At 40.2% G+C, this 13,035-nt stretch overlaps 1 protein-coding gene across 2 annotated transcripts in view; it reads left to right on the plus strand.

Annotated features, from left to right (window-relative positions):
* birc6 (baculoviral IAP repeat containing 6) overlaps positions 1-13,035 on the plus strand; it is a 112,732-nt gene that overhangs the window by 64,380 nt on the left and 35,317 nt on the right. For both annotated transcript variants that reach the window (XM_086044536.1, XM_086044537.1), the window contains exons 57-64: positions 304-435; positions 543-704; positions 780-953; positions 1,972-2,171; positions 3,688-4,021; positions 4,420-4,637; positions 7,104-7,268; positions 8,019-8,190. In XM_086044536.1, coding sequence (XP_085900662.1) covers positions 304-435; positions 543-704; positions 780-953; positions 1,972-2,171; positions 3,688-4,021; positions 4,420-4,637; positions 7,104-7,268; positions 8,019-8,190 — 1,557 coding nt within the window. The remainder of the gene's footprint in view (positions 1-303; positions 436-542; positions 705-779; positions 954-1,971; positions 2,172-3,687; positions 4,022-4,419; positions 4,638-7,103; positions 7,269-8,018; positions 8,191-13,035) is intronic.

The following is a 13,035-nucleotide window of genomic DNA, read 5'->3' on the forward strand; positions in this document are numbered from 1 at the left end:
GCATTTGTATTCATTTTAATGGGAAACATTACCTCGATTTATGAACGTTTCAAGTTACAAACGAGTTCATGGAACCATGAAAGCTCGTAACTCGGTGCCACTGTATTATTCTTGAAGAGACAGGCTTATAGAAGTACGATAAGTTCATTCTTTGGCTTTCAAAGGCAACTATTGACATTTTTTTGGTTTACATTTCTTTTGATAGTATTGTGACAATGCCAATTACCATGAAAGCCCGCCTGTCCTTCGATTAGAAAACGCCTTAAGAAATCTATGCCTCTTGTGTTCTCCTCATATATTTAGACACACCTAGCATTACAGCCAAGCTGATCAGTGAGCAGAAGGAGGACAAGGAGAAGAAGAATCATGAGGAAAAGGAGAAGATGAAAGCTGACAGTGGCTTCCAGGACAACTACAGTGTGGTTGTGGCTTCAGGTAGTCATTTCCAGTTTGCATCCGCTAGTTAGTTTGTCTTGATCAAATTACAAATATCTTGCTGTTTCTATGGTGAAAATGAGAAGTTTTTGTATTTGTTTTCTTAGGTTTGAAGTCCCAGTCCAAGCGAGCTCTATCAACTCCTCCTCGACCTCCATCAAGAAGGGGTCGGGTGATGAGTGACAAGTTGACGACTTCATCGGGTGTGGACCCTTCTGCCAAAACCATCAGCGTGCCTGTCTTCCACCTCTACCACAAGCTGCTTCCTGGTACAACCTAATCATATGCAAGATCAATAGGCAGGCATATGATTCTTAAATTGTTTGTTCCATCCTTCTCTCTAGGTCAGCCCCTACCACCAGAGATGACTCTAGCCCAACTACTGACATTACTGTATGACCGCAAGATGCCACAGGGCTACCAGTCCATCAATCTCACAGTTAGACTGGGCTCCAAGGTCATTTCTGACCCAGGTCTTTCTAAGACGGACTCCTTCAAACGGTTGCGCACCGAGAAAGGTACAGAAAGGGAATTCTGTTCAACATTAAGACCACTTTTTTCTATGCGTCTGTATTTTTTGGCAGAAAATGTTGAATGACACACTCAGAATACACAATCCACACTTTGTTTTTAATTATATTATAATTGTATAATAAGCAAACTATGAGTAAAACAACAGAATTTAGTACTTAAGATATTTTTCTGTAAAATGTGTTTGCTAATATTCTCCTTAGCAGCCAGGCCTCGCTTCATCTCCATATACAGTGGAACCTCTAGTTCCGAATGTAATTGGTTCCTTAAGCCTGTTTGTAATTTGAAAAGTTCATAAATCGTGGTAATATTTCCCATTAAAATGAATGGAAATGCAATTAATGCATTCCAGCCCCCAAATTAAGTTATACAGGCAGTCCTCGAATTGCGACATACGCGACCTACGAAGTTTTGACTTTACATCGCCCGTGCCTCCTCCTCCATTTTGTCCCCAGCACCATAGTGACTACGTTTACATGCAGTCAATATTCGGGCGAAAATCAAAATTCCGATTTGTGAAACATTCTGAATATCCCGTTTACATGATTGAGCGGACAGATTTGCTCCGGCATTTGAATAACCCACTGTGTACGGCGACACATGGCGTCATGACTTAAATGGACGTCATTTCCGCTTGTTACTTTCAACTGTCAATAAAACACTTGATGTTCATGTCACTCACCTAATAAATGAAGCAGCCGGTTTCCTCCTCGCTCCAAAAGTGTGCTTTTCTGCTGCGTCTCTGAGCTTGTTTACCTCTGCTTTTGTATTTGCGATGGGTAGTACATCGAAAATACAGTAGTACATAAATAGAGGTAATTTTTTTCTACGAAAATATTGTACGTAACCTGAATTGTTCATAAAAGGGAGCATTCGTAACTCGAGATTCCACAATAGTGTTACCCTTCTGTGGTGTCATCACACAAAAAACACAAGTATATATTCTTGTTTAAAAAAAATGTTTTAAACTCCCAACCGCCGGTTCTCTTTTTCCTCTTCATGTAGTGGATCACCCTGACATGCTGAACAGCTGTCCGGAAGATGAACCTATGACTCCCGGCGACGAATGTCTTGACACCACAATGGATGAGTCCTTACTCGAAACGCACCCTATCCAGTCACCGTTGCAAGTCTTTGCTGGAATGGGAGGCCTGGCGCTCATCGCAGAGAGGCTACCCATGCTATATCCAGATGTCATTCAGCAGGTGAGATTTGGATATTAATTGTACAATGTAGACGGACAAAACAAGGTTGAGAATGGCCAGTAGAAGAGAAAAGAGATAAAAGAGAGAATAATGCAAGGGTCATTCTATATCAATTCACACAAATTCCCAGAACCTCCCAAGTGTCACTTGATTTTTATTCTATTAGTGCAGGGGTGTCAAACTCACTTTTTGTTGGGGGCCACATCGCAGTTATGGTGTCCCTCGGAGGGCCGTTATGCCTTTGCGTTTTGCCTTATATGATCACCTATAAACAACAAATTGATGGATAGCTAGTTTTGAATCTGGATCTTTGACATCTGTGTATTAGTGCCTTATGATGTTCAATGAAAGAATCAGAAGTTTGAGCCTCCTAGCTCAAACGGTTTTGAGTTATGACGTTTTATAGTTTGGGTTCCACACCCACTTTGGGGCATCCTTGAATTGCACACAAAATTTCGGACCATATTTGGATGCCCTCATCTTTTGTTTTAAGGTAGATACAGACCTGTAAATTGCTTTATCTATGTATTCTGATTCTGCCTAGAAGAATCTGCTCTTAAGAATAGCATACACATTAGGATGTTAGAGTTTGTGACTGGGATCTGAACCGTTGTCCCCTGTGTCAAAGGCAGCAACCCACCACATTGCTCAGCTGCAAGGTAACATCTTAAATTTACCATCGCTAATTAGTTGTTTGATTATTCAATGGAAGAGTCGCTAGGATGATCAATTCTAAAATGATTCGATAGTGACAGCCCTAATCCAGATACACGTACTTTTATGTATCATGATATAGTATTTTCCCTTAAGATCACATTGAATTAATTATGGCTATCATTGGGGTCTTTTTTACTGTTAAAATTGCATATAACGCTTAATTAAAAAAAAAAAAAAAGATTAGGAGCACTTAGATAAGAGACGTATAAAATTATAGTCGTGTGGCTGGATACTGTTTAGAAATAGATGGATGCCGTGTTGGCTCTGTGTGCTGAGCTGTAAATGAAGTGATTAAAAAAAGAAATCCCCATTGGGGATTGGCACACTTATTACCTTGCAGAGGAAAAGAAACAACAGCATTCCCTCAGTAGCGATGAGGAAAATGTAACAATAGACTACAGATGGAAATGATTTCTGATAAATCTGGTGCAAGCATCTCTTCATGTATTTTGATATTGATTAATGTAGCATACATTAATTAATAACAAAAATCTATGATATAAAAGTGATATATATATATATATATATATATATATATATATATATCGTTATATCATATAACTGTAATTGGTACATATTTGAATATTTCAAATGACATATTTGGTGCTACCTTGCGAATATTGTAAGCTTATTGTAAGTTTCGTCAAGAAGTGAAAGTACATTCAGAATTTTCACCAGTGCAAAAGATTGTAAAAGTGTCACATGACACAAGCGCTTCCTCCCAACAGTATAATACCTCAGTATCTCACATCTCTCACCTTTATTGAAGTGACCAATTCTCTTTTATGCTTGGCCACAGGTCAGTGCCCCTGTTGTGCCCTCTGCAACACAGGAGAAACCAAAAGACACTGATCAGTTTGAGTGGGTCACCATCGAGCAATCGGGAGAGCTGGTGTACGAGGCGCCCGAGTCCATTGCTACCGAGCCACCGCCCATCAACAAGCAGCAGTCCCAGTCGGCGTCTTCATCTTCGTCCTCAGTGCAAACAATGTCACCCATCCCTGCCCATTCTTTAGCAGCGTTTGGCCTGTTCCTGCGTCTCCCAGGCTACGCAGAAGTGCTGCTGAAGGAGAGAAAACATGCTCAGTGCCTGCTGCGCCTGGTGCTTGGTGTCACGGATGACGGAGAGGGCAGTAAGTTTGAATAATTTTACCCTTTCAGTAGGGGTGTCTTTCTCTCCAAAAAAAGACGATTCAATATTGTTTTTGAAGCGTGGGCCGCAAAACAATTCAAAGATGTGAAAGTGGAACGATTCGGTTCAGTATATATATATCTCAAAGTGGAACGATTCGATGCACTCGCACCTTTTAAATTCAAAAACGATTTTCTGGTTCATCTCCGTTTTTGTGACACCTCTACTTTTCAGTTGTCTACTAGCAAGTTTTGGAACCTCCATTTTTGATATCATACACACTCAATTGAGTCTTAAATCTTAATGCTACTCTAAATTGTAACCAATAATTGAATGAACTACTATTTTCTTGTTGAATACTTGAATTATTTGTGTGTGTTCTGTTGTTATCTACTCCAGGTCACATCCTGCAATCTCCATCAGCAAACGTGTTGCCCACATTGCCCTTTCATGTCCTCCGAGCATTATTCAGAAGCACTCCTCTTACTACTGACGATGGCGTGCTGCTCCGTCGAATGGCTTTGGAGATCGGTGCCATTCACCTTATCTTGGCCTGCCTATCAGCTCTCAGCCACCATGCCCCTCGGAACCCCAATGCAAACAGTAATGTCTCCGAGGTATGCTTCACTGCTGACATTCACCTCTTTTGTGAAACAGACATCTCTGTCCATAGGCCTCTTGTGCGTAAAGCTCTGTCAATCCCAGAATAAAAGCAATATTATTCAACCTGAAAAGATGCATTCAGTATTGTTCTAGACCAGGGGGGCCCACACTTTTTCAACCTGAGAGCTACTTATGACATGACAGAGTCAAAATGATCGACCACCTACTAAAAATGCTAAACACACTATTTTTATATTGAGAATTATTTTTATATGTACCGTATATGCTGGTGTACCTTGCATGACTGCATCAACCTATATAGCACAATACAACAAAAAAATGTTTTGTAATTACCTTACTCTGATGACTTGAATGGAATCAGCCAGTGACGCATAGTCCGGACAGTAGCTGCTGATAGCCAGCCTCAAGCAGATTTGCAGCAACAACAATCCGCCCATTCGCTCCATTCGGCGCGTATAAAACAAGTCAACTTTTGGCACACTATGCTAATGATATCAATATTGCTGTCTGTAAAGTTCAAGAACTGTTTGAAAAAAAGAAAAGCCGCCGAGTGAACATGACGCTGCGTGTGATGTAATATCCCCGATGCCGACTGGCTGCCTTGGGGCGGAATGGCAAAAAAGGTGACTTGCTTATACGCGCCGAGTGGAGCGAATGGGCGGATTTCCGGTGCTTCGCTCCGTGTCCCACCGCTTCAAACGCATCATTCGTGCCAGCCCGCCTGCCCGCGCAAACTACATTGACTCCAATTGAAACACACCGCCAGAAACGCTCCCAACGCAGTTGTTGTGAACGTAGCTATATAGTAGTGAGTACGGATGATAGGCTGGTGGTCTACCCACGACGCCTTTGCAATCGACCGGTCGATCGCGATCGACGTAATGGGCACCCCTGTTCTAGACTTTTACATTGTTGCACCGGAAGTGGTTGGAAAATATTGTGATGACTTAGACTACATTCAACTACAGCTTTGGAGCTTTGTGTTTTTTTAGCACAGTGAATTCTGTGCTAAAAAAAAAAACAGACATATTTGTTTTGTCATTGTTGTGATCCCCGTGGATTTATGGAGTTCTCATAGCCGAGGACGGTTCATAAGGCAGATGACTTGAACAACAGCCTAATATATTTCTCTGGCTGACCGTGAGCTTGAACGGGAGCAGAGGCGGGGGGACACCCCGAACTGGTTGCCAGCCAATCGCAGGGCACACAGAGACAAACATCCGCACTCACGATCACACCCAGGGGCAATTTAGACAGTCCAATCAACTTACCATGCATGTTTTTTGGAATGTGGGAGGAAACCGGAGTACCCGGAGAAAACCCACGCAGGCACGGGGAGAACATGCAAACTCCACACAGGGAGGCCGGAGCCGGGATCGAACCCACGGCCTCTGAACTGTGAGGCGGATGTGCTAACCAGTCGACCACCGTGCCGCCTCTTCTCCATTTGAATTAACATATTTGCTAGCCACCAAGATGTGGTGCAGAAACAATACTTACAGGTTTTCCAGTAACAGAAGATTGGTTGAAAAAAGAAAAAGGCAAATTACAAATATCAAGGGAAAACTGTACAGCAGGGGTCTTCAATCCTGTTACTGGAGGGCCACTGTTCTGTCTGTTTTCCATTTCTCCCTGCTTCAATACACCCGATTCAATTGATCACAGAGTCAGCAAGGTCTGCAGAAGCCGAATAACGATCCTGATCATTTGAATCAGGTGTGTTGCATCCGGGAGAAATGGGAAAACAGAAAGGACAGCAGCCCTCAAGGAACAGGATTGAAGACCCCTTCTGTACAGCAATTTTATGCCTGCTATCTCCATTTTCAGGTGTTCAAAAGTGTTTGGACACATGCCTATCATTTCTTGAGAAGAACACATTTTTGGGGTGGAGTGGTAATGTAATGTACATGTAAAATAAAGAAAATTTGTCATAGACGTTTAGTACAGACGTTTAATAGGACCTAGAGTTTGTGCAAAATGTGTTCTTTCATTCCACGTAATGTCGAATTCTACAAATGTATTCAAACAATTTTCTCTACTTGCTGTGAATCACAGAATAATGTGGGCACCACCATTTGAAAGCTGTTATCAAATCATAGTGGTGCCTTTGATGTAGCATGCTATCAGATTTAGTGTCTTATATTACAAGACAGCAGAAACGCTCACCTGTTCGACGCATATGCAAAAGGTGTGTGAATGTTGGTTTGTCTTCATGTTTTTAGGTCTTGGAAAAACTATGCTCTGACAGGTTGAAATCAGGTCACTAATTTAGCCATTGAATAATATTCAAACGCAATTATATGATATACCCCTGCTCCAACCACGTCCTCTGACATCTCACATCTCTCAACTAATGATTGTCAAATTTGTCCGAGGATTAAGCCTATTCAGTTTGTATATCGCTTATAAGATGAGTTTTGTGCAGTCAACGTGCAACGTCTGACGTATGTTCTTTACAGCCACAGATGTCAAGTTGTCATGGTGGAGGAACCAGTGAGGAGCAGCAGCTGTACTGGGCCAAAGGAACCGGTTTTGGCACTGGATCCACAGCGTCAGGGTGGGATGTTGAGCAGGCTCTCACAAAACAGCGTCTTGAGGAGGAGCATGTTACTTGTCTTCTCCAGGTAAGTCGAAAATCTAGTCCAGTGATTCTCAACCACTGTGCCGTGAGAGATCATCAGGTGTGCCATGGGAAATGATCCAATGTCAATTATTTTGACAAGATTTTTTCCGAATAAAAAACTGTTTTGTTAATTTATGCCAACCACGTATAGTAACGGGCAAAACAAAATTGTCTTCCACTAGATGAGAAAAGGTACATAATGACCCTGTACAGCCACATATTGTGAATCATTTTGCTACATGTTGTGCCATGATAGTTTTTCCGATGTGAAATATGTGCCTCGGCTCAATAAACATTGTTCTAGTCGATTGTTTTCGAGCACTGCTCGGAATGACACAATGCTATTGTTTATAATGTAATATACATATTACACTGCGAGTTTTACGATTCAGCTACATTAATTGTTGACATTTATACAACTTTTCACACTCTTTTCATTCTATTTTGGTCATAATGGCTGTTAGCAAGAAACGAGTAAATACAACTACAAAACATTTAATTTATTTTGCTGTGTGTCAAGGAGGGGATATATGTTGCATCATTGATTGTAGATCATCTTAATCAGAACTATGTTAGGAGTTTAATAATGTCGTTTTTTTATCATACACACTTGCTCAAAATTGACAAGAATGAAAAATATATACGGTATCATAATAGAACAGTAATAGTTTTTAATGCCGAACGTTAGTGAAGCCGTTAGCATTCGGTGATTTCACTGTATCTCCTCTGATAACGTCGTTCCGTTTACTAGGTCTTGGCAAGCTACATTAATGCCGCGGGTTCGAGCAGCTTCCACAGTTCTGATACATCTGCAGCAGAGAGCAGAACTCACAACAGCTCAGCACTTCCAGTAGTACTGCAGGAGCTGCTCAGTCAGTCCTGTCTCATCCCTGCTATGTCCTCCTACCTACGGAACGACTCTGGTAAGCTCCTATTCCTTTCATGAATTGTGTGGATACAGCTGAGCAAGGCTTAACTCCAAGCAGACATTGGAGTTGCTATTTTTAGGACGTGCGCCCTTGCTTGCCAAATACCTGAGAATGACTGGACTTGGCACTTGGTAAGCGACTCGACTCGACTTGACATACTTGCACTACATGACTTGACAATTATTATAGTTGGAAATCTGTTTTTTAACACTTTAAGGAAGTAAATGAAGAAAGGGGGAAAAAAGAATGTTTTTTTTTATTCACTTAAATTGTCTTTTATTTCCTTCCTTTTCTCCTTCCTTTCTGAAAAATGTATTAAAATTTGTGTATATCTAAAATGTCAGTAACATTACAGGACAGTGCGTGTTTTACCGTATGTATTTATTTAATATTAATGCTTCAAAGAAAAAATCACTCAGACTTATTTACTTAGCAGTGGCCGTTAACAATGCACATTGCACGCATATATTTTTAAATAAATGAAGGCCCCCAATCATTTTAGTGCCAATGCCTATTTTTATGTGAAGACATTTTCAAGCGCTTAAATGAAAACAGATAATTAAGAATATCCATAGCTGCACTTTTTCGAGCCGTGGCCACTTGTATTCCAACAAGTATTAATTGCTATTATGACAGTAACGACACAGTGCAGTGTCATAGCGTTTGCTAGCCATCCATTTTTTTGAAGCACTTTTCCTCAAGTTGTCGTTAGTTGTAGTCTGTTCATTACTGGACATCATGATGGAGATAACACTTCACTTTGTGCTGTGGTTAACTGGAAGTACAGTTGCACTGAAACGTGGGGAATCTGAGCGTGTAATGATTAAGAAACAACAGTTCAGAACGTAACGATTTCTCGCTAGTTGTCGTTCCAGATCACCCGTTCTGTGTGTTATATATCTGGCATCAGAGCTAGAGAGGCGCCTCGGCAGCGGAGTCTGAGTGGTTAGCATTTATCCTCGCGTAGCCCATCTCGCCAGCCCAACTTTTGTTGACTCCGAACCATCGACGCAGGTCCCACTTTCTAGTGCGATTAAAAGCCACTCGAAGTTGTCCATTTGTACTGTAATTCAATGTCAATCAAATTAGGGCTGTGCAATTAACCGAAATTCAATTACAGTTACGATTCACAATTACGACAAAATCATACTTGAATTTATACATTTGCGACATTTGTTTTTGAATTCTATAATAACTAATTTTATAAATTTGGCTTGGTCCAAAAAGAACTTACATAATTAATTATAGTGTTTCAAGGAAATGTATTTTTCTTTATATTTCTTACGTTAAAATATTTTCATGTTTTGTACCAAAAAATAAACGACAGAATAATCGCGATTTCAATTATTATCAAAAATAGTCGTGATTAATTTTTTTTTCAAAATCAAGCAGCCCCAATTCAAATCCACACGATTATAGAATCCAGTAGAAAAAGGTATTCATCTACCGGTAGTTAAAGAGGAAAATTCACGGAACGTTCGTCATCACACTCCGACAGGCAAGCGCTCCAGTGACTGCCTGAAGCAGCTTCCCCCCAGGCGGAGCCACGATCAACGGGCCGGGTGACCGCTGAGGCGGCGCTCAAGCTTCAGTTGGAATGGAATGGCACGTTCTATGCGTGTTTTAGTCTCAAACGCGTTACCATACGGAAAAAAAAATCATAATGCATCTCTGGTATTGTTCAGGAGGCCGGGCCAAAGGTGAAGGCGGGCTGTATCCAGCCCGCGGGCCGTATTCAGGGGACCATGGTGTAGCCATTCCTTTAAAAATGAAATGAAGAGCAACATAAAATCTTATTATAAATGTTAATAAAACACAGAGATAATGTACTTTTTTTTAGTATGATCAGTGTATTTTTTTCATTATCACTCCCAACATATGTTGTGACTGAGCAAGATTTTATGAATTGACTTATGACTTGCTTGAACCAAGTCATACCGTGACTTGTATAGCTTGAAATTTTCTGGTGACTCGACTTGCTTAATTTTTTGTCCCCTCAGTGACTTGGGACTTGCTTGAGACTTGAAGCTTGCGACTTGAAACTTACTTGTGACTTGTACATATGTGACTTATTCCCACCTCTGGCTACAAGTCTTTCCAGGCCCCACCAGCTTTACCCGGTGAAGGTGTTTTTTTTTTTTTTATGAATTACAATGTCTTGAATTTTGTCAATAGCCATAGCTGACTAAGTTCAGTTCAGCTAGTTATTGAGTGAAGTGTGTCATCACCACTTCTTTTGAACTGTGGCCTAAATAATGACTTTTTTTTTTTTTTTTGTTAAATGGGAAATGCCACTGCATGCACCAAATTAACATCATGACCAACTTCTGTAAAAGAGCCAGTTGCCCAGCAGCTCTGGTCCTTCAATAAATGTCACAGAGAGCTGTCTGAAGTGAAAAAGTGAGAGCCCTCCTCCTCCTCTGATGTCCAAAGAGCTGTTAGCCAGAAATAAATGGTATTGACGCACTATTTATTGCTCAGCCAGGGAGTAAAGAATAAAATAATACCCATGTCTAAGTAGAAAATGATTTGATGTTTATATGTGTAGATCTGCACTTTTATCTTGTAAGTATGCCCAGAACAAGGAGTGACAGTCTTTGTTTTGCATTCTTTGTGAATTACCATGGTCCAATTTTTTACATCTTTTTTTAGACTTGAGAATTGGGCCAGACTAGTGGCACAGTGAGCCACGTGGTTAGCTTGTCGGCATCACAGACAGAGGTTTGGATTTTTGGCTCAGGCCTTTCTCTGCAGATGTTGCATGTTGTCCCAGTGCTTGCTTGGGATTTCGACAGGTACTCTGGCTTCCTCCCATATTACAAAAACATGTATGCTTTGGTTCATTGAAGCTTACTTGCCCGTAGGTGTCTAAGCGATATAGAAAAGGGGTTGGATGGATTGTATGATTGTCTATCAGTTGTGAATTTGTAAACATTCAATGCATCATATTTTCACACCATTTGGAAGACTTATGAGAGATCTTACACATTGTCAGCAATTCATATAAGTGAGCAGTGAAACGCAAAGCTCTTGTTTGATGTAAAAAATGGAGAATTGTTTCAGATTTCTTTTTCCTGTATGAAAAATGATTGCAGAAATTGTTTAACAGAAATAACTGATGTTAGTGAAAGGAGGTTTACATTTGATGGAAGATGGCCCTAAATTATTCAGATGCTGTCCGGATTGGTTACCTTTAATTTGGTGAATAGTAGCTGGCTGGAAAGCACACAAGAAAATGGCAAGATATGGTGGGATGTTGTGTTAGAGATTAATTTTTGAGATATATGGCAGTCTTGCAATCTTTTGCCACTTTCTTATGCTATTTCCAATAAAAAAAATACTGTGTCAAGCTAGACAATTTAGCCAAGGTATGATGATTAATTTTGATGTGTGTTCTTAAACCAAGTGGCAAAGCGCTTTGCAAACAAGACATGCGACTTTTTACCTTTACCGAAGAGAACCACATGTAAGTCTGCAATCGGTTCCCGTGGAGAAATAAGTCGCAGTATTACCGCAACTAAATAGGAAACCATTTGTTGCCCTTTTGGCTTACCTTGGCTAAACAGGCTTTTATTTCTTCTTGCTATTCCTCCTTCACCCACAAGCTCCTGAACCCAGTCAACTAGGGTTGGGCAACATGGGCAAAAAAAAAAATATCTTGATATTTTTTCAAAAAACTCTTAACGATAATGTGACGATATTCTACAAAAAATATTTTCAATCTGCACTTGCTTCAAAGACCAATTGTGGATAGACAGCGTTTGTGAACAACATCTCTTTTAAATTGCTGAATACAGCTTCTGCAAAGCATAATGATATTGTACGACAATTTTTAACAGTAAAGAACAAAAAATGATGTATAGACTTACATTGATTTTTGGGAATATTTATGTCATTGTCCCTTCTGTTATTCCACAATGTGACATTTTGAGCTGCAGTAAGTACTGGTGTACCACTACCAACTACTAAAGCAATCAGAAGGAGAAAAGGGTGTTAACTACAGCAATCAAAATGGGATATAAATGTATTTGATATGTGACGTGTGACGAAGTGTCGCCCAGCGAGAGAGAAAAAAGACGTCGTCATGACAACACTGTTCTCATATATTGGCCACCATATTCGGAATAAAGTTGAATAACAAAACTGCATTTTCCCGAAAAATGCATTTTCCCACTCATTCATCGCTGTGATATGGAGACTTGTGACTTTATTCATGTTTGGGTGTAAAGTTGCACATTGATGAACGCAAGATTGACAATGATATCGATGACGATAATATTGCCCACCTCTACTGTCATCCTTCCACATTGCTCTGCATCAATCATTTTTCTTGGCAAAGCCTTTTGGAATACATTAGATTCTCACTGTAGCTTTCTACCCCATAACATTGAGCTAAACCTTTAATGGCCTCTAAAACATTTGACTGTTGCCATAAAATGTTTTGTCTTATTAGAAAAATCCAAAGTTTGAGATGTAATACCTTGGATCTAATCTGTTTTAGTAAAGCTATGAAAAGTATCAATTGCTGCAAGGAAACCGTTCTTTAGTACTCATGTTAAGAAAGTATGCATTTTGTCACTGCCTTGTGAAAAACTCTTTTCCAATTTTTTTTAAATTTTCACGTTAATGCGATGTCTGTAACTTGGAAACAACATTCACGTAAAAGGAAGAGAATTGAAAAAAATATTGATGATGGATAGATGGAGATTTATGGATGGACAGCGTTTTTCACAGAACAGCGATGATATGAGGAAGGCATATCATACATACGAGTGTACAAAAAATACCGGCCTCTTGGAGAGTGATTGGTAATGTACAGTCCCCTCCAAAAGTATTGGA

The sequence above is a fragment of the Filicampus tigris genome, chromosome 11 (assembly GCF_054856515.1).
Source record: "Filicampus tigris isolate MCC_2025a chromosome 11, RoL_Ftig_1.0, whole genome shotgun sequence".
NCBI classification, from domain to species: Eukaryota; Metazoa; Chordata; class Actinopteri; order Syngnathiformes; family Syngnathidae; genus Filicampus; species Filicampus tigris.